The following is a 21,367-nucleotide window of genomic DNA, read 5'->3' as shown; positions in this document are numbered from 1 at the left end:
CTCCACATGCCCTTTCTCCAAGCAATAGTCTTGTGTAAGGATCTGGAAACTTGTCTATAAGGGAAGGCTCTTCCAGCCTGGAACCTGGTTCCAAATAAACCTAGGGAAATTTCCTTTGAGAATCTTAAAAAATAGGACCATTTCCTCTTATCCTGGTGTAGTTTAGGTAAAGTCCAGGAAATATGGTCTTTTATTTATTTCATCAAGTCATACTAACACTTGGTAATTAGAAAAAAAAAAATTTCAGCATCCTGGTCGTCAATGTTTTAATTTAGCATTCCATACACTTGTCTCCTGAAATTTCTTTCTTGCGCTCAACACTCCTACTCGTCTAGCACCTTTTTTCTCCCTTGCTTCTTATTTTCTTGATGTGACTAGTGGTGTATTATATTTTTTACTTTTGTAACTAGAAACTCTTGTTCAATTATGTAGACCAGAAAAGTACGGCACAAGTCATTTTGAAATTCTTTCTTTCAATCTTTTAGTAACCTTAGATTTCTTAATGAGAAATTTCCATTCTTCTTCACCTCCTAATGCTTGCCTGCACTATTTAATTCCCTTCTATGTTTAAAGAGCTTTTAAATCATCAAGAAAACATCATACTGAGCCAGCCCCAGTGGCCTAGTGGTTAAGTTTGGTGTGCTCTGCTTCGGCAGCCTGGGTTCAGTTCCCGGGTGTGGACCCACAGTACTTCTCTGTCAGTGGCCATGCTGTGGTGGCAGCTAACATAAAAAAAAAAAAGAGGAAGATTGGCAAAAGATGTTAGCTCAGGTGAATCTTCCTCAGGAAATAAAAAAATATATATAAAAAGAAAACATCATACAACTCCTGTTGAGAATAATTTGTGATGTTTCACTGATCTTTCCAAACATGATTGCATTTATTGTGCACCTACTATGTGCTGTGACATTCCAAGTTGCTTTGGAGGTAAAGAAATTATTCTAATTTAGGGAAACAAAGAGAGCTTTGCTGTTGTGTGACACATGAATTCACACATTAGATGACTCAGTGTAATAAATATTTGGGGGTTAAACTTATGATGTGAATTCTATACCTTGCTTTGCCACTATTTCAATGTTCAATCATCAGCAAGAGATGAATTTCTCTGTGTTTCTATCATTACATGAAAATGAGACTTATGAATGGAATAAGAAAACGCAGATCAAGCCCCCTTTCAACAAATAAACATTAAGAGAACATCTGTGTGTAACAAAAACTTTCATGTTCCAGCAGACAACTTATTTATTACAAATTCCCACATAAAACAGTTTACTATAACAAAGAAGTAAGGATGTTTATTGAAATTTACTGGAATCTGGTAACTTAAAACATTCTTTAATTCAATGAAGCTAACTGGGACTGATTTGAAGAATGGGGCACCTTATAAACAAACATAACTGATTACTTCTTTGAGTATTTTCTCCTGGGACTTTGTAAAGAACTTCTAACTCCATTTGAAATTATGTGTAAAGTTGTAGCCCATACCCCACTATCTGTAGTTCCCAAACATTTTAGGTGGGACCATATGAAATTGCCATTTTTGTAAGCAAAAAGGTCAAATATTGGCAATTTTGTATAGCTCAATCTAATTACCTTTCAAATGAGTGGGCATCTCTTTTGCAAAAGGTCACGAAAAAAGGAAACTGGCTGTTGACATGCTTATTTTATATTTTGAATTCGTAAATTTAAAAAATTTCTTGGTAATGAATCTGAGCCAGGACACACTGTTACACTTTGTAGTCCTGGCCCTCCATGGACCACTCACGTCCCATTCGGATGGGGGTCTTCCTCTTTAAGGCAACAAAATGAGGACAGCCACAGAGACGAACTTTCATCCTGAGCTATGTCCACTAATTTGATTAACTGGAAGTCATTACTTGACTAATTTTCCATTGTCAACTCATTTACATTTGAATGGGAATTGGGATTTTGGCTTATTCTTTCTTGTGTACTCAAGACGCAACTCAACCCTCTACCTGCTGTCACACGTTTCGCCTTTTCTGATTAGTTCTAATTTTGACTTTGGCGTGTTGGTAAAGATATTTTATGTCCAGAATTACTGCTGAATCTCCCAGTATGTCTTTATTCGAGGTCCAGGGATCCTGTGGAGTGCTACGGCAGGGGACTGCATGTACATCATTACTGTTTCTTCCAGTTACAAGCTACAAGGTGCTGTGCCCAGGCCGGATTCTAGCTTCCTTAAAGGAAGAGGATTCCTCAGGCAACACTTCACCATACTAGAGCTCAGGCTGAGGAGGGGGCCTTCTCAGCGTTTCAGGAAAGAACGTCTGTGGCCGTGGCAGCCATTAATCTGCACTGGGCCCCATCGCTTCTGCCATGAAATCTGGGCTTTCTCCTCTGACCGGCTCTGTCCTTTAGAGACTGATGGATATCCAAATAGAATATGGTCATGCACGGCACGAAGTTTTAGTTAAGATGTATTTTCTTTTATTTACATTTGTTTTTGACTGTTTTTTGGTATCAAGTTTCAACACCCTCTCTATCCTGGCTGCACACCTGCTCTAGAAAAGCTGTAAACAACACTGTACTTTCCTGTACAAACCGCCCGTCAAAGTCACAGCTGGCTGTCCTCACCCGGTAATTACCCTCTCAGTTTAGACTTCATGCAAGTGAAGATTTTACTTTATCATAATATAATAAATAAAAGACATTAGGTAATTAGTAGTGCTGGTATATTTCTAAAATACTAAACAGACAAACAATAAACTGTGAACTTAATCACATGAGTTCTTATACAGTTCAAGACAGGAAAATTAGAGCTCTCAGCTACAGTCATTTTAATAATCACACTGGATCTGCATTATTTATTAGTTATTACATGCTCAAGTGATCTGAGGTTGTACAATGCCTAAAATCATTCCAAAGCAAGCATACCTTTTGTCTTTTTAATTCTGACCGGATTACACAAGGCATATATTTGTATTTAGTTAAATCTCCGTTTATTTCACACATTCCGTGGAAGAGACATCAGCCATTCTCTTGATTTCCAACCAGACTAGCTTTCCTGATACAATCCCCTGTAGGGGAGTAATTTGCCAGCTCTTTCTGACATAAAAGCTATGCAACCCTTCGGCCAGATTCTCAATGCTTTTGGTTCCCTAGCAAATCTCTAGTACCCTCAGAATACTCTTGGAAGACCCAGGAATTCTGGAAAGAGAAGGAGCTTGCAGAGGCACAAAGACAGCAAGATCTGCATGTCTAGCAACAGCTTTCACGGTTGGAGTGGCTTCTCTTTCTTTGTTGCTGTCTGCTTACTCACCTTTCATTTTTAGACAGATTCTTGACATTATCTTCCCCTTTCCTTCCCCCACCTCTGGTTTAATTTCTAAATGTTTTCTGGATTTTTTGAAAAGCATGCACCTTGAGGAAATTTGGTGGATTAGACTTCAATTTTGCTTTTTTTGGAGGAGGGGCGTTCACAGAATTGACTAAAGCCAGCTGAAAACCAAGAAGCAACCCTTTTCAGATAAAGAACCCATCTGTTTGTTTAGTCTTGGAGCTCGTGTGATTTTTAGGGCAATTCTCTGTTATATTGGATGAAGAAAGAAAATTCTTAAATATCATAGTTTTTTGTTTGCATCAACCAAAAACATGTAGAAATAAGGATTGGTTACTTTAATTTGCTGCTAAGTGAAAAGTAGGTTTGGCTTTATTCATGTCACTGTAAAAACTAAATAATAAAGTCTTCACACCAAGCGTGAACTTTTTTTTTTGCCAGCAAAAGTTAAAACATCAAAGAAATCTCTTTCAAATACTAACAAATTTACTTACAAACACCTATATTTATTATTTCATAAATAGGCGCAACAGGTTCCATAAAAAAAGATTAAATACAGACACAGTATGAAGAAACAATAATACAGAGCCATATGTAAAGGTTATAATTTAGCTGTTCCCAATCTGTTTCTGCATCTAATAAAATATCAGGTAAGCATTTGGCAGTTTTATACATAAAAGGACTTGAATGACATTTACTAACCATTACACAAAAAAGTGATACAAAAAAGCAATTTTTCTGCAGTACAAAATAAATGTGTTTGCGCTTCCCTTCCACTAGTTCCTTTTTGTCTGATCAATGAGACAAAGCCAATTTGTTTTTAAATTAAAATCATTTGGGAATACTTTTTTTTCCAAACATTTTGAAAATATAGAACTATTAATCAGTTGTTTTAAAAATGAAGTAAAAATATGAATGTTTGCCAATTGAACCCCTATTGTGAAATCAATAAACTGGAATGAGCCAGTTTCAAATTACAATTTAGCTACAAAAACATTCACATTTTATACTCTAGGAGAGTGTGACATAGATGCTATTTACAAACTTGCTATGACTGCTACATCAAGCCATTTAAAAAGTCTTTAGTAGTTTCATATAAACACCCATTATGAAAACCAATGGAAAATCCAGGACTTTTATCCGAGACATCTACAGTTGCTAAGGCAGGTACTATAGCGCAGCACTTCACAGCAAAAAACCAACATAAAATCTGAATGGTCCAAATTTCCTTCAGGGAAGAAGAAAAACAACGTCCATAAAGGATTAAAAAAATAATAAAGAAGCATGACTATTTCTTCCAGAGTGGGTAACCCACAAGCTCAAATGGTCCTAAGTGCTTAGCAACTTGTATTTTCTAATAAAATGGAGAACTGCCTTGTCTGCACAAAGCAATCCACGGTGAAAAGACTTCCCTGAATTCCTCAGTGGAAAGAGGAGGTGTTCAGATTTTCAGGTAAGGTACAGTGCTTTGTCCCTCTGCATGCCCCTGTGAAAAGAGAAAACAGACAACGCCTTGTTATAAGACGCATGCTACAGGTGACCCCGCGGACGCACGTTTATCTGCTCCAGCTTGAGGGGTGGAGGTATGCACTGGGGAAGTGCACAATGAAAGCGAACAGGGGTCTAAAGGCATTTATTCTTGGGACGGCTAGAAGACTGCTTAAAAATTTCTTGGAGCGGTGGCTTCTGCTTCCACAAACGTGGAACCTTTCCAGATCATCTTTTAGAAAGCAGAAAGAAAAGACGGATCGTTTCCAACGGCTAGAAAGCAGGGCACGACATGCATGCTATGAGAGCTGTCCACCACCAGGTGGCGGTCAGCGGCCGCTTACCCACTACTGCAGTAGTCGTTATTCCAGTCCACGGGCTGGGCGGGAGGATTTCTGCACCCGGAACGCACATACTCCATTGCTTGGGTGACCGCTTGTGCAGCTGTAGATGTAGGATTGATTATAGTCTGATATTCAGGTTGAAGAGTAAATCCCTGAAAGGGAAAGCGAGTCCACAAATAAGGATCAAATTGCCTTTTTAAGAAGAAAAGGACCTAAATATTTATCCATTGTTTGCAAACACACTACTGCCTTCTTGCTTGTGTCTGCAAGGACAAGTTCAAGGGAAGAGCCCAGAAAACTTAAAACAAAGTGCCCACAACCCCATTCCCTACCTTTCCTTCATTCATCCATGATTAGAAAACCTTTCATTATACCCTTGAGCAGATAAATTGAATTGAGAAACAATTTAAAATATAGAGAAGCCAACTCAACCAAAACAAAGAGAAAAGGACTTAAACCCCTCAAAGTTTATGTTTTCTATCAAATCTAAGGATACATTAATAGTTAATCCCCAGAATATGCAACAGAATCTTTTTTGAAGGATTCAGGCAGCAGGTGGCTGAGTGTTTTATTAGACTACACCTATTCACATATTGTTCTCAAAACCCTTTTTCTTCATTCAATCACAAAAGGACCATCTGCTTCTTCCTTTATTTGTACTTCTTTCTCAGCTAAAAAATTTCAGCCAAAGCTTTTAAACAGTTGTTGGACTAATACAAGGAAAGCGATTCAAAACAACCTGCCATTGGAAAACACAGAAGGAAAAGTGTAAGATAGAGCAAATATTTTTTAATTGAAAAGTGAATTAACTGGCAAATAATAATCAGCCTTCAGGAAGATTCTTTTAATACAGTGGCATGGTGAAGTGTTGACTTTTAATCCCTGTAAAGTTATTAAAAATTCAAGGATGGAATCTCTGAAGTATATAGTTAGATCTGGTAAACAAAAAACATTGTACACTAAGATTTATTTTTAGCTTATCTAGTGAATTCAAGAACTGCATAGGCAAGCTTTGCTGAAAATGACCAAAAAAGCAACTTAATTAATCTGGCAGTTGTCTGTTTCTTCAGCAGATTCCATACGTGGTTTTTAACCACTGAAAAATCGAGAGATTTGATAACGAACCATTCTCTACCTGTAGGGAGCTTTGAAGGCGTAATAATAGTTGAGTTGTTAGCTTTTTTTTTTCAACTTAGCGGAATGATCAGAAGATTGGTTTTTAATTAAGGATATTTCTTTAGACTTTTATTCACATTTGAGTGTCCCTTGGGTAAAGACTTAAAAACACCTATTGTTAACATTTTCCGAAACAGGAAGGTGAAAGTAAGAGGTATGCGGGCTGTTTGGTTCTCCAGACCATCCGCTATCTCCGTCCTGTATCCATTTGGACCTGTATCCATTTCATTATGGTCCTACAATATTGTCTGTAGGGGGCTTGCTGTCCAGCTGTCTTGAATTCTTTCCCTACTGTCTAGTGTGATGCTGGGCAAACAGCAAGAACAAGTTTCTCCAGAGAGGAGCCTGGTGTTGCCTCCCCCTTGCGCCCCTGTCACAGGGCTGCCATGTGGACCTGAGATCAGAGTGTTTGCACTGCTTATTGGGTAGTCTCAGGGCCTAGCCCATAGTAGTGGCTCAATAAATCATGTTTTCCAATAAATAAAGTTTAACACAGACTCTCTGATGCTACTGTTGGAAAGGCACAGGGAGTGTAAATGTGTAAATGCCAGGCCTTTCCTATCTTTTTAAGGTAAAGTTCTCCATATTGGATTTTTGCACAATCGACAAAACAGAACCTAATGTAACAAGTCTCAAAATAGAGTAGGAGAAAAAATCTTGAGTTAGTTGAAGGTATGGAAACATGTGAGAAAGCAAAAAATAAATAAAACAAACCAACCGCTTCCACCCAACCCCACCCAATCAACAACAGAAACCATCATCAATTTTTTTCCATCCAATGAAAATAGTTCCTTCACGGGGGGGTGAGAGGATATCAGGAGAATATTAATTTTTAAGTTATTAGTTTAAGATTAAAAGGGTAACTTCAGTTTAAAAAACCAAAATTAGGTGTGATCTACAAAGATCAAAGATTTAAAATTCAGCCAACTTCAATGCCTAAATTTAAGATCATTAATATTAAAATAATGAAGGGCAAAGAAAAATATAAACAAAGCCTGAGCGCACCTTATTTTGCTTGCTTTCAATTTAGAAAATGAAACATTCTTCTGAATACTATCTAAAGAGAGGTCAAGGTCAAACCTAGAGCCAAGTACATTTTTATTGATGTAAATGTGAAACAATAATGACGATATACATTTTTAAAAAATATTGGCTTAGCAGTCTGATGAAACAAGACTGAATATTTTGCATTTTAATGCTCAAGAGAAAAATCACCAACTGTTTTGCAGCATGCCTGGAATTTTAAATTTCATTTTCTGGTGCCAGATTGAAATAAAAATAGGAAACGTGATAAAGATTAATTTGATGTCAGAAGGGACATTTGCTCTTTAATTAGATTTCTGTAGCCTTAGCAGTTCTGTTGTGCCACCATAGCAAGTCCTAGGAAGCCTGCAACAGTGACCCTCATAGCCACACTTTACTGGGAACTAATTTCATTTCCTGCCTGTCCGGAGAGGTATTTTCAACAGGCATCAATGTTTTTGTCTTCACAACTGATTTATTCATCAATCTCAATGTGATTTTTTTAAACCTTTAAATTACACCCAAATCCTAAAGCAGCTGTTTATTACACAAGGAAATTGAAAATCTGTCTGTGTGATATCATAGAAAGATTTTTTCTTAAGGTTATAAAGGAAGTTGACAGATATTAATGATTTTTTTTCTCTTGACCTCATTCGACAATCTAGTGAACAGAAAAAAAGGGAAGAAACCTGGAGCAAAAAGATCAGGTCTGGGGGTTTAGTGCATAAAATATTATTCCAGAAAAAAATGAAACTATTATTCCTGGTGGACTATGCAATCATTTTTGTAGGATACATTCATTTTCATAAGGATAATAAAATATCTAAAGTAATACTGAAAGATGAGACGTTATTTTGAAAATATGATAGCCATTAACTCTTTGTCTTTCTCTCTTTTTCTTGCTTTTGGTGTTTGACTACGTGAACGTGGCCCCCATACCCAGGAAGCAAACATCTTCAGGACAAAGGTGCTTTGCAGGATGAACCAGACAGGTTCATCCACAAACCGGCTCTGCCATCACCAGCTGAAGACCAACTTTGAGGACTTGAACATTGGCCCCCATAGACTGTTGTGATTGGAGTATATTCAGTGACAACAGGGGTGGTGGACTCTTTTGATGCTGATTTTAGGATTATCAACTTGTTGGGGCTGCCAGTCTCTTAAGCTGGAGGATCCTACTCCAGTGACCTACCCATGAATCTGACCTCATCCCCCATCATACTCGCCTTAGCCACCATGCTCCCCACTGGCTTCCTTTCCATGTCCTGGCCAAGCCCCAATCCTCCCCAGCTTGGTCTTTTCAGCCCAGAGCCTCTTTTCCTTGCTGCTCTGCTGTATTCCCCACATACCCTTCCCACCTTCTGATTTTTAAAGGCTGCCTCCTCTTCTCATGCTTCAGGAGTATGTGCCAGCCCTAGGTGGGGGCCTTCCTTGTGTATTCCAACCTAAGGCTCTGCTATTCCTCCACACACTCTGCAGTTTTTCCTTCTGTTTCTTTTTCTTTCCATGGGATCTTAATAATTTGTTTATCTTATTACCACCTGCTACCCCCCAACTCTGATGGAAGCTCCATGGGGCAGAGAGTTCATTACCCGTTCTCACTGATCATTCAATTTCCAGAGCCTGGACAGTGCCTGGCACATGTTAGGGGTTCAATAAATCTTTATTTTTTTGAATAAATGAAATTTTAAAACACTTCCAACGAATTGAGATTCTACAAACTACCCTATAATTTCTTCTAATCTTTAAAGACTTTTACTACTCATTTTTTTATTTGCTCCTTTGTTCATTTGTCCATTCAAGAATTATTTTATTCACTCCCCACCATGGTTGAGGCATTTTTAAAAGTGATTTTCGTCACCACATGCAGTCTTTCAGCTATTGACTCTCCATTTTGGGTTCCTGTCATTTTGTCTTCCAATTATTAACGTAAATTGAAATCAGGTCCTACCATCTCGGTAAGAACACTTTTTGAGATACACTAATAGAACTGACTTAAAGATTGATGAATCACTTGTCCAATGTAATCTGTTCTATTTCTTGCTATTCAGTTCAGATTCTATATGGAAAGACAAATCTCTTGAGTTTTCACATGTGGCCTTATGTAATTCTGAAATGTTTGAAGACAACTCAGGGTCACAGCCGGCTCCTCCAAGGTGGTCATATAAATAGAAAAAGGAACCATCTCTGAGTGGATAGTTAGAAAAAAGGTGTCCTTCCTGGACAGAGCTCTAGCCCTCAACCCGGCGAGGGGACTGTGTCTTCCATATTCTTCCTCCCGAGAAGAAACAGGCCTGCACTACATCACGGCGGGCAGAACGCGGGCCCTCAGCCAGGAGGCACCTGTAGGTGGGAGTCAACCCACACAGTGAAGGTTGTGTCCCTCAAACCATCAATTCTTTCCGAAAACACTAGTGGTTCGTTAAAATGCAAGTACACCCAAGAGTGTCCCTTTGATCGTGAGTGATGTCTGATGGAAACAGCAGCGGAAATTTGACCCTATCACTATCACTCGTTGGTCACAAACACTGCTGGAGACGAGGCAAGATGGTGGAAGGGAGCTTTTCCCCAGTCTTCTTCCCTGGTGAGTCAACAGCTGGTCTGTGGGACATAGGTCGGTCAGTCATCAGAGCTTTATCAGTATCCTTGGCTTAGGGACTAAGGAAGGCTTCAGTGAGGAGACGAGTCCCTTCGCTCTTCAGGACCATTGGAATCTTAGAACTAACTAACTAGCATGGAAAGACCACCAAATTCTTAGGAGAGACAGGTTTTCTAATATGAAACCGCTAATACTCTGCAAGAATGGTTAAGAGAGGCGGCAGGCCTACCATTTAAGAACCCAGGCTCTGATTTCTGTACAGATGTGGGTTTGAATTCCACCTCTGATGTTATAGGCACATTACCTCACTCTGCCAAGCCTCAGTTTCCTCACCTGAAAATGAAGATGATGCCGGTAAAAGCACTACGAATTTTCTAAAATTAAAGATGAGGTAAGGTAATATATTGAGGTTGCTATTGTCAGCTCTCAGAAATCCTATCTGTAATTATAATAATAAAAATGAATTTGGGACAATGTATATTTGATTTCTCTTTCTGCCTCCCCTCCACCCTGCCTTGCCAACTGTAGACTCAAATTCCACAGAGGGCTGGATGTCAATTCTATATGAAGGCTATGTTGGCATATTTAATTATAGCTCTGGGAATGATGATTGGATTATAAAAGTGACAGATGAATTTGATGTGATTTGTAGTTTTTGCCTTGTTTTTTTTTTTACTGAGGAAGATTGGCCCTGACCTAACATCTGTGCCAATCTTCCTCTTTTTGCTTCAGAAAGATTCTCCCTGAGCTAATATCTATGCCAGTCTTCCTCTATTTTGTATGTGGGTTGCTGCCACAGCATGGCTGCCAACAAGTGGTGTAGGTCTGTGCCTGGGAAACAAACCTGGCTGCCGATGCAGAGCATGCTGAACTTAACCACTAGGCCATGGCACCAGCACCTACCTTGATCTATTTTTTAAAACAAGCTTTTAGGATTTTTTTTTTTTTTTTTTTTTTTTTTTTTTTGATGAGGAAGATTGGCTCTGAGCAAACATCTGTGGCAATCTTCCCCTGTTTTGTATGCGGGATGCAGCCACAGCAGGGCCTGATGAGTTGTACAGGTCTGCGCCTGGGATTCGAACCTGTGAACCCTGAGTGACCTAAGTGGAGTGCATGAACCTAACCACTATGCCACAGGGCTGGCTCCTAAAACAAGTTTTTAGGATTTTTGAATGGTTCGTGCTCAATTTAGTTTATACCATTTGTTCTTCAATTTCAAATTTTAAACTAACACCAAAATCCAAAAGGAAAACTTGATTTCAAAGAAAAGTTTAGTGAAGACTACACACAAACGGTTTCAGTAATTGGGGAGCGGGCAGGGTGGCTTCCTAACTGCCTGTGTTTTCCAATTTATGCAGAAGCCAGATATCTATTTTTAAATAAAACCCTGGTTAAAATTTTCATTTCTTAGGACTTTTAAGGTTGTACCAATTTGATATTTCTGACCAGAAACAGTGGGCCTGATTTCAATTTACAGGATTTATAGGACTCAATAGGCATACCAATCAGGACTTTCTCATTTCCAACCAGTATTTTTTTTAAAAAAATGTAGAATTCTCAATCTCAAGAGATCTTTAGCAGCAGTTGGCATCTCAAAATAATAAATGCACTTTCCTCAAGAAGCAGAAAACAAGAAGGGTGATTAAAAGGAGAAGCAGAACAGATTATCATGGAAAGAAACAGTGATTATGAAAAGCAGCAGCCATCAACTGTTGTGATCATATAATGCTGCCTAACTCACCACCCGTAAATTATATTTTTCAGAAAGTAGACCTTTGTTGAATATCTTCAATTCTCTCTAATTAAACAGAAGAACAGAGCACACATACTCCCCGCTCCTTTGCTGGATGAGCAGACCCCCGGCCCTTCCGCAGAGGTGTGCGGAGCATGGGCACTCACCTGCTGCATGGTGGGTGAATGTAAGGCAGACTGGACCTGCATGGGGAGCTGGTTCCCAAGGGGCTGCTGCATGCTGAGTGGCTGGTGCTGCTGCATGTTGAGATGCTGGTGAAGAGGCGGACTGATCTGGAGGGGAGGAGGGGGGGACACGGCCATGTTTGCTATAGAGACAGTCACTGGCATTTGGTTATTCGGCTTGGGGGCTATGCTCCTGGGGAGACTGGGGTGCATGGCAGTAAGGTGAGGGTTCATTCCTGGTTGTTGGTGATAGTGGGAACTTAGGTACAGAGCTGAGTGGGCCTGGCTGGGCCCATGGAACACTGACGGCTTTGAATTGATCAGCTGAGGAGGTTGAGATGTCTTCACATCAACAGGTTCACTGTAGCTCTGTTGAGGAAACAAACAAGAGCGGAGTTAAGAGACTGACACACGTGGTGTTGATTTCCATTAGCAAGACGCTCTGTCACCTTACGCGTGAACTTTCACGTGAATCAATACATTAATCTCCTTGACTCTCTTTTCGAAGAACTCCTCCACCATCATTTGTAACACGACTTATGCAAGACTGAGCTTATCCTGTTTCTTTTATAAAATCTAAGACAATCTACGAAGACATTTTTCTTTCCTTTGCCTAAATGCTAAGCTCTAACCTGGTGACTTTTCTCATTATCCAAACAAAGATACAAAGATGTGGGGTGGGATGGATGCCATCACTGTCCTAATAGGAAATACAAGTGTAGATCACTTAGAAAGTAATTTGATTTTGGAGTTCTTCTATTGATTATGTGTTCAGTTTTTTATTTTTCCTTTTTATATTCTCAAAGAGCCTTGGCCTAGATATTTGCTCAAAGAAAACAAGCTGGTGGATGGAAATGGATATGGGAGAAAAGAGTTCTAAAATACCTTTCTGAAGTTGTATAAGACCGCATTAATATATCTTCAGAGCAACCGAAGAACTCATCTTGAATTTTTTAAAGAAGTTGGTGATGAATTGTTCCTCATAATGAACCAGATAAAAATAATCTCTCTCAGAAATTTTAGACTCCATCATAAATTAATATAATTTTGCCCTATTTTTTCGTACCTTCATGTGGCCATTTCCTAATAATCTTTTAATTGACTTAAAAGCTAGACAGATCAGTGGAAGCCAAAAAGAATGGAGAATCAACCCTGAGGCATTTCTTCTTGGGCACGAACCTCCTACTTTTGCTGAGGGGAAGAGGCTGATGAAACAAATGGTGAAAGGTGAAACCGGCTGGAGCAAGAAAATGCTAAAATGTCCTTCTGCAGAAAAAAGTCACTTTGTCGAAACCAGGTCTTGAAGATGCATATATGCCCTTATTCTGCGACCTCGATGTACGCTTATTCAGTTTATAAGTCGAAACGAATTTCTTGTTACTCTCAGCACTGCAGGGTCTTTGTGAGCCCCTCCCGCCTGTGCGGCACCATCGACTGACAGGCACGTTAGGGAACCTGGCTCATCACGCCTGACGACGTGGAACTTTACATGGGAACTACGCTTCACAAGTCAGCCTGCAACGGTGCTAGCGACACAACCCAGTAATGTAGGAAAATTAAATGAAAACCACAATGAGAACAATGTTGCCTATGTGTGCCGACTCGAGCGGGCAGGCTGGGGTGGATGGACCACTAGCCCCACATACTCTCTCTGTAGAAAGAACACAACTGACATCTGTAAAGGAAATCTGGGCTCCCGTGAGGCCGAATACTCCATGCATAGTATATAGTAAGGTGTGCCAAAGAATGCAAGCCCCTCAAGAATCCTCTTCCTATATTTTTCTCTGTGTCAACGTCAAAGCGGCCTTCTGAAATAAGAACAGACATTCAGACTCCCTGTCTTCTGTATTAACATCAAAAGTGTCAAAAATTGTTCACAAAAATTTTCAATGGGAAGCTTTATTAAATGTAGTACCTAAAAGGTGCTTTCAACTAAAAAAAAAAAACAACTTAAGTAGGTTTTTCTTTTGCTTCCATTTAAAAATTCTTATCGTTGATGTGCAGAGTGGTGAACAATTCAAGGAAAAGGTTACATGGGTTAGTTCGGGCTGTGTAAACAGTGACTCGGTCTATACTCGAATAACACGTACTGCAGTGATGCGCCTCAAATCTCACTCCATCCATGCCGAGAAGGTTATGCGTTTGTTGTGTGTGTGTCTGTTTAAACTGCCCGGGAAAGCGCATGCAGTCTCTCTTCTCTAGCATCCCGCAGGCGGGCTAAGTTCAAATTTAGCCACATCCTGTGTCAACTGCGTCCAGCAAAGCAATGATTACAGTGACCAGAGATCTATAAAAATTAGCGCATGTTAGTGCATCTATTTCTTTGCTTTATAGATATTTTTAAAAAGAAGAAAAACCACTCACATTTTCCATGCTACCAAAACTAGGAAATATATACAGCTGTAAAATGTTTTCGTTTTTCATTTCTGGAGCCAATAATCACCTCATTAGCTAATGATACGGTATATATAGCATAGTAGACATGCAGCCTGAACTTACACACATGTGTGGGTGTGTAAATACAACGCACATAGGCACATATGACATGTTGTTCAGACATAATCATACAATCATCCCGGGAGTTACAACAATGTAGTTAAACAAATATATTTGTTTAAATTAAACAAACTTAAAGAAATATACCTATGCTACACTTAGAATGGAAATGACTGATCCTAGTGACAGACACTTAGTGAGCAGCAGGGCTGGCTTCATGGGCCAGTGGCCAGTCCTGGCAAGCAGGTCGAGGTATAACACCCTGTTTGCTCCCTGACACGCACAGTTTCCAAGTTGTATTAGACGGGGTTTGTGAGAAAATAAATGTCTTAGAAAATACAAACTTCTGTGATAACGTACGTGCGGGAATAGCACTGGGCTACATAAGGTTACGTGGGTGCCTTTACAGCAGGACTTCTCAGAGCCTTCAATATGCTGATGTATGTTGCAAATCTCCAAGAGAGAGCCACAGAAAACTTTTCTCAATGGGTCATTTCATGGAATAGTCTCCAACGGAAAACTCATTCAGAAGAACTAATAAATTACACATACATATTTAGGGTGGTAAATGGAACATACATTTCAATTTAAATAGTTATAATTCCTCCCTCAGATAAACTAATTTTTATTGCGTTAAAATGCATATTTAAATTTTATATATCTAGATGTAACATGAAAATAATCCACTGGTTCCTGTTTCCTGGAATACTAGCTGCATGGTGAATTTCATATTCTGGGCTAAGGATGGAGAGACACAATTTCCTAAAGGAATTAGCAAGTTGGGAGTTTCCCAGTTATAGCCTAGAAGAGCTGAGGCATGGACATGTTAATGGTTTTCCTCAATGTTGAATTAAAGATAAACAACGAAGCAAATTCTCCTGAATTCCACCTTTTAAACAATAGCATATGGTCCACTGTATAGATAGATGCAGACATAGAGATATAGACGTATAGACACACAGACGTAGATAGCAACCTAATTTGGGATACTTTATTGCCAAGTTGTGAAATATTTTTTCACATGGTAATTAAACACAACACAACTTGTCTATCCAGCCATTTATTTGTCATTTATCTTCTCCATACTAAAGCATGTAAACATCAGTAATGCTAAACCTATTTTGAAATGGTAGTAACTTTTAATCTCTAGGACTATAGGCAAACAAATTAAATAGATTTCCAAACATAATGATTTAGACGACATTTGAAACAACTTTTAACACAGAGGGAGGGAGAATTTTGGTAAGTTACGTGTTTTCTCTTTACTTTCTAAATTGTGTTGAATGTGACAAGATAAATAACGTGTCTAGCCACATGCTTAACCACGGCAGGCACTCCAACAGATGTTCTCCTCCTGTATTCTCTCTTCACAGTGATGTCCTGCATTATCAAGGAAAGGATCTATTTTTTATGGTAGGGACTTGAATTTCTCTGACCCATGCATGTGATCCAATGCAAAGTACACAGAGAACACAAACGTGTTTGTTGAATGACTGAATGACTATTCTTGAACAATACTCCACACAGTCACTGTTGCTCTTGCTGAGACTCCTGACAAGACATGCCATTCTTCCCAAGGAGTGGGGAAAGATCTGAAATCTTTGAAAACCTACAGAATATCAGATTGATCTTCACTCTCTTCTCTGCTGTCAACATGAGAAGTGATGAGAAATTATGACCCTTAGCTCCGTCCTTTGGTTAGGGACCCTGCCCTTTATTCCCCATGGGATCTTGGGTGGATGTCAGGTGGCAGGAAAGCTTAGTGCCTTCCACTCATATTTCGAGAATCTGTATCTTCTGTAAAGGTCCATTCATTTAGACAGGGAAAAAAAAGTGCTTCTAGCCTCACTTCTGATTAATTCTTAATCAGACTAAAACAACAGGCCATCTATTAATTACAGAGCTATTTTATTGTTTTGGAAGATAGGTAGAATAAATTCATTTTCCATAGCAAAGTGCAGGAATTCATAATCTGATTAAATGGGATATGAAGAAATCATAAATTTAATATACACTGTCATTTTCTTCCAATTAAACTATGATAAGGCTATGATTTTGCAAATAATTATATTGTATATGAAGGTTTCTATACCTCCCATTCAGAAATTAGAACAATTTTCTCATACACACTAAACAATTTGTTTCTATTTTCAAACACATTACCCACTTTTATTTAGCAGGGTGTTTTCTGTTAGTCACCTGACAAAGGTGATTTTACCAGTGTATACACAACCGAAAGTCAACCCTTGAGTCTGACATTTTCGTGGGATGAGTGTGTTCTTGCTATTAGTTTCTGCCTAAGTTCTATTTCCTGTTTACTTTTGGACCACCGATTCTGAAAGATGCTGTCTATAAGCAAAATGGGGTGTGCGTGTGGTAACAGAGATCTTTGGGGCCTTCTCAGTGGTTTTCCGCAAAGGACACAACTCTATAAACCTTCAGATACTTCTTATTAACCAAGTTCTTGATTATCCGAGATAGTTTCAATTCTATTTACTTTGTATAATGAAGATAATACTGCTTAGTGTATAATGCCCCCATTCTGGATGATAAGCGCTATAAAAATGAAAGATTGACAAAGCAATTGTTATTTAAAATAGCAAAGTATAAACACAAGACATAAAACTCAGTGGAAGCAACAATATATGAGTTGTTGAACCAAATCAGATTAATAGTCCATCTAATTTGATTTTTCCAGCACTGACCAATACTTGATGCATTGGAAATGAAACAAAATTTCTGCGCCTACTCAATTGTGCATTGTTACTTCAGGAAGGAAAATCTTTCCTAGTCCTTGCAGGTGATTAACTTCCACCCTGCAGCATGAGATTTTATTATCTTTAAATCGCAATCTGGGCTTCCAGAGCCGCAAATTTTATGTTAACGGTCATCAAACGATGCATCTTATTTTCAAATTCAGACTCAGTGTTTGTCTCACTAGCTCTCCAAGGCATGAATTCTCTAAGTTACTTCATCCTGAAAAAGAAATCTTTTCTTTTATTTCGAATTCATTATCCTTTAATTGTACTGAGAATTGTGCTTCTTTTCTATTGGTCATGGCAGGTGAGAACTTTTGTAATTTAATTCAATATTGTCCTCCACTGCACATTAGGACAAAAAAACCCCTTCCATTGTCCTCTATAAGTTTTGGCACCCCAGCTCAAGGTAGAGACAAAATCTCATATTGGATGTGTGACCTTAAAGTCATGAATCTAATTATTTTTATTTGACATACCAGAATATATTCATCCAAATATTCTCTCCTCCAGGCTGGCACTTCTGAGAAGCTGTACGCTTCTTGCAATAATGCTGCTTTTATTGGGGATATTTGGGAACTTCCCTACTGGAATTCTCCTGGAGCCTGTGGGACACTGTTTTACATATCCTCAGACAACTCTTTGTCTTTTGATGGTGAATTTGATTTTTAGAAACAGCTAATAGTCACTTGAAGCCAAGTCTGTGGGTTATATCTGGTGATGTTTGGGGAAAAGAATGAGGTGTGAAAACAATGTAACAAGATTGATTTTCTAAGGTGGCTCGTAAACTCTTTCTGACTGCACTTCTAAAAGAGGAGGTTCAGAAATCTTTAGAACTCTGGGAGTAATAACAAAATAAGTTTGTAGCCCCCCAAGGTGACTACTTTGAATGCAACACTCATTTTGGGAATATAAATTCTGGCCTATATGGTAAAATGAAACTAGTTCCAATGGCTTTAAAGTTATACACTGTCTTCAACATAATAATTCAGACCCATGTCTCGGCATTCCTGAGTCTATGGAAAAACTGTATTTCCTTAAGCTTTACTTAATAACCCAACCCAAAATGACCCTAAATAGCATGTAAAAATGCCCAAGCCCAGAAGGTCTAGCGTTCCTAATAGCATATATTCTTGGCTTGCAGACTATTCATAGTTTCCCCCAACTAAAGGCTCATAGAGATCATTTCAATTAAGAAGACTGTGTAGCTGATTTTTTAAAATGACTGATCATTTCTTATCTTTATAAAAGGATGTATCCATGAGACAACAAATTTTTCTTATTTTAATGCCATTTTTAAAATTTCTTTATATCCAAGCAGACTTGCAGACAAACTGAAAATATGATCCAGCTAAACTTTCAATCATACACACACTTTGCATAGTCCTTTGCACACCTATCAAGAATATTAAAATAAAATTAATAATTATCATAATTGCTGGTATTTATTAAGTGGTTCCTGTGCTCAAAATTCTGAATCATGCAGTTTACACGGAGTTTCTTATTTTAGCCTCATGGAAACCCTGCGATGTAGGTCTTACTGTCTTCTCGACTTAACACATGAGTAAACTGACACTTTGAGGAGCTAACTTGCACGAAGAGAATGGTTAGGAAGTGGGAAAGCTGGAGTTTGAACCCAGATCCGCCTGCCCCCAGTGCGGTGGATTTTTCTGCCTCCGAGGACTCTCTCCGTGCGACCCTGCAGCTCTTTAGAGGTCCCCTAACGTGTCTCCCTTGATGTCCTGGGGAAGCCCCGAGGTTGAAGATACCTTCAAGATCTTCTCTAATCCGTATTTACAAATCTTTGCTTCCTGCTTTTAAATTTCTCTATGGAAAGAAACTGTTTACCCAAACAATTCAAGAGCTAGTAAGGCGCCCCGTTCAGACTAAATTCCTCTAGTTTGAAATGGCGTCTCTTTTCTTGTTCTAGAGTCAGAGAAAACGGAGGGCAAGTAACCGCCGTCCTAGGCCTAATGCCTATCATGCGCCTCAGCGTGCTGAAGTCTTCGTTTTGCAGGTGTGATCATTTCAAATTCTCTCTTCTCTGCTACTACCTCTGCCCTTTGCCTTTCACTCGCTTTTATCACTTCTTCCTCTGAAATCTCTCCAACTCCCCCTTTAAATTACAGAGCCTACAACTGAATAAATTATTTCAGGGTCTGACCATTGCTGTGTTCGCAACATTCTAAGCTCCTATTCATGCCTCCTTCAATTCCGATGTGTTTGCAGGCAGAGGGGCCTGTGCTGGGTGGGTCTGTCACTGGCTTCACATGACCAGATGAAGCACCTGTACAGCTGGAAAAGCGAGTCACAGAGCAGCGCTTTCCAAGGATTCTCCCGGCCCAAGATTCCTCGGAGGGTGTCTGGCCGGCCTCTGGTGGTGGAGGGTGGGTGGGTGACAGTGGGCAGCCTTTTACTCCCAGCCTCATTTAAGCCAGGGCAGCTTTATTCTTAGTTGTCTAATATGTAAGAGTTGGCACGGAATTTTTTTGGGGGGATAACAAGAGGTGGTAGTTCTAAAGATATGAATATTTGACAATCACTCAGGGTAGAGAAAAGCCTATAAGCTTTAGAACAAGACAGCAAGGAGTTTGAGTCTTTGCTCTGCCACTGCCAGGCTCTCCTTACTGTGGGCAAGTCATTTAATCTCTCTGCCTAGAGACTGCCTAGAGAATGGGGCTAAGTCTTACTTTGCAGGGCTGTTGTGATGGTGGCTAGGAATATATGTTCAACACCTAGCACAGTGTGTGGCACACACAGAGAAGCCGCTCGATAGCAAGATGCTGTATGTATTTGTGTCAATATTGGAAAAAACTCAGTGTCCTGCCAAGAATGTGTCAGTATTGTCATTTTGAAGTATAAAGGTCAGAATATTCATTTACTATGACTGAGCTTTTTTATTTTTGGTAGATTTCAATTTTATTGAGGTCTGGAGTCACGTTAACGAATATGCTGGATTAGATGGTATGTAGTACGTTTAAGCTAAAATGTAATCAGTGGAAGGAGAGAAGCCTTGTTAATCCTGTGACTCAGTTTCACAGGTGGAGCCAATGTTCACTGGTTGTTTCTATTTTTGATTATGTTCCGTAAGAAGCAGCTAATTTTAGAGCATCGTCTCAAGCCTTTCAAGCATCATGAAACATTTTGCTTTGATCATTCGTATTCGTCTTTGTGCTCTCAGCACCCAGCCCTGTGCCTGATGTGGAACAGGTGCACAGTCTGGCTTGACTGGAAGCAGAGAGAAGGAGCAGACTGGACATGGCTGCGAATTAGCGAGGAGAAGAGCCACTGGCCTAGGGCTGCAAAACCTCGTTTGGTGACATGAATACATTGCATCGAAAATAGGTACCCAAATATGCGGCTGTAGAGGAGGAAATCAAAGTTGCCATCAAGATCTTAGGAAAATCAACATGGCGCTTTGGTTAATACAGTATCTTGCTGACAAAAGTGACCTTGGAAGAGAACAATGCTCCGCCATGACTCGTGGGGTGGGAGGTGTTTTAAGGAAGCAAGTCAAATGGACTGTTAGGACCCCTGAGCAGCACACCCAGCACAAGGATCGAGGGTGCTGTGGGTCAACTCTGGGCTTGGGCACTTGTTACTTATGTGATATTTTTCCTCTTTAGTGAAATGTTGATAATCAATTCTACTTTGACAGATAAGGCGTGGGGACTGAGGGAACTCATTCACATGAAGTGATCTTTTAAAAATAGAAATCCAGTCATGCCAACCTTTACTGAAACGCATCCAGTGGCTTCCCTTTGTACCCATGATAAAACCCAGCCCCTTCCAGTGTCCTGCAAGGCCCTCATGACTTGGCGTCTCCCCATCTTCCCAGCTTCACCTCAAACCACGCTCCCTCCATTCACTCTGCTCCATCCGCACTGAGCTCTCTCAATTCAGGGAGACATTTTTGTCCCCGAGTCTTGCACTTGCAGTGCAGCCTGGTAGCCTCTGTCCTCAGGCTCCCTCTGTGTCCTGCAAGTGCCTTGTCTTCCTTTGACTCAGCTCCAACATCACCTCTCCACAGAGGACTTTGCCGACTGCCCTATCAAATCTCTAGCTTTAGTTTCCTCTGAATACTTAGTCTCAAAGATCTTGGTCATTTATTAGTTTACATTTTCACTATTGGTCTCCTGGACGAAGGGGAAAGCTCCTTAAATGCAGGGGACGCCTCTGCCTGTTCACTGTGTCCTCTGAGCCTGGCACAACGCTGGGCACAGATCACATGCTCAAGGAAATTTGCGAAATGGATACACGAATGAGTGGA

The 21,367-nt window shown here is 39.7% G+C and overlaps 1 protein-coding gene across 4 annotated transcripts in view; it reads right to left on the bottom strand.

The window, feature by feature from the left end:
* Window positions 1-3,783: 3,783 nt before the first annotated feature.
* Window positions 3,784-21,367, bottom strand: part of TOX (thymocyte selection associated high mobility group box) — a 291,760-nt gene continuing 274,176 nt past the window's right edge. For all 4 annotated transcript variants that reach the window (XM_023648557.2, XM_023648558.2, XM_070221517.1 and 1 more), the window contains 3 exons: window positions 11,828-12,214; window positions 5,131-5,282; window positions 3,784-4,784 (listed from right to left, as the gene is read on the bottom strand). In XM_023648557.2, the coding sequence (XP_023504325.1) occupies window positions 4,748-4,784; window positions 5,131-5,282; window positions 11,828-12,214 (576 nt within the window). In that variant the 3' untranslated portion in view covers window positions 3,784-4,747. The remainder of the gene's footprint in view (window positions 4,785-5,130; window positions 5,283-11,827; window positions 12,215-21,367) is intronic.

The sequence above is a fragment of the Equus caballus genome, chromosome 9 (genome assembly GCF_041296265.1).
Source record: "Equus caballus isolate H_3958 breed thoroughbred chromosome 9, TB-T2T, whole genome shotgun sequence".
Lineage (NCBI taxonomy): Eukaryota > Metazoa > Chordata > Mammalia > Perissodactyla > Equidae > Equus > Equus caballus.
This window is presented reverse-complemented; position numbering and strand designations above follow the sequence as displayed.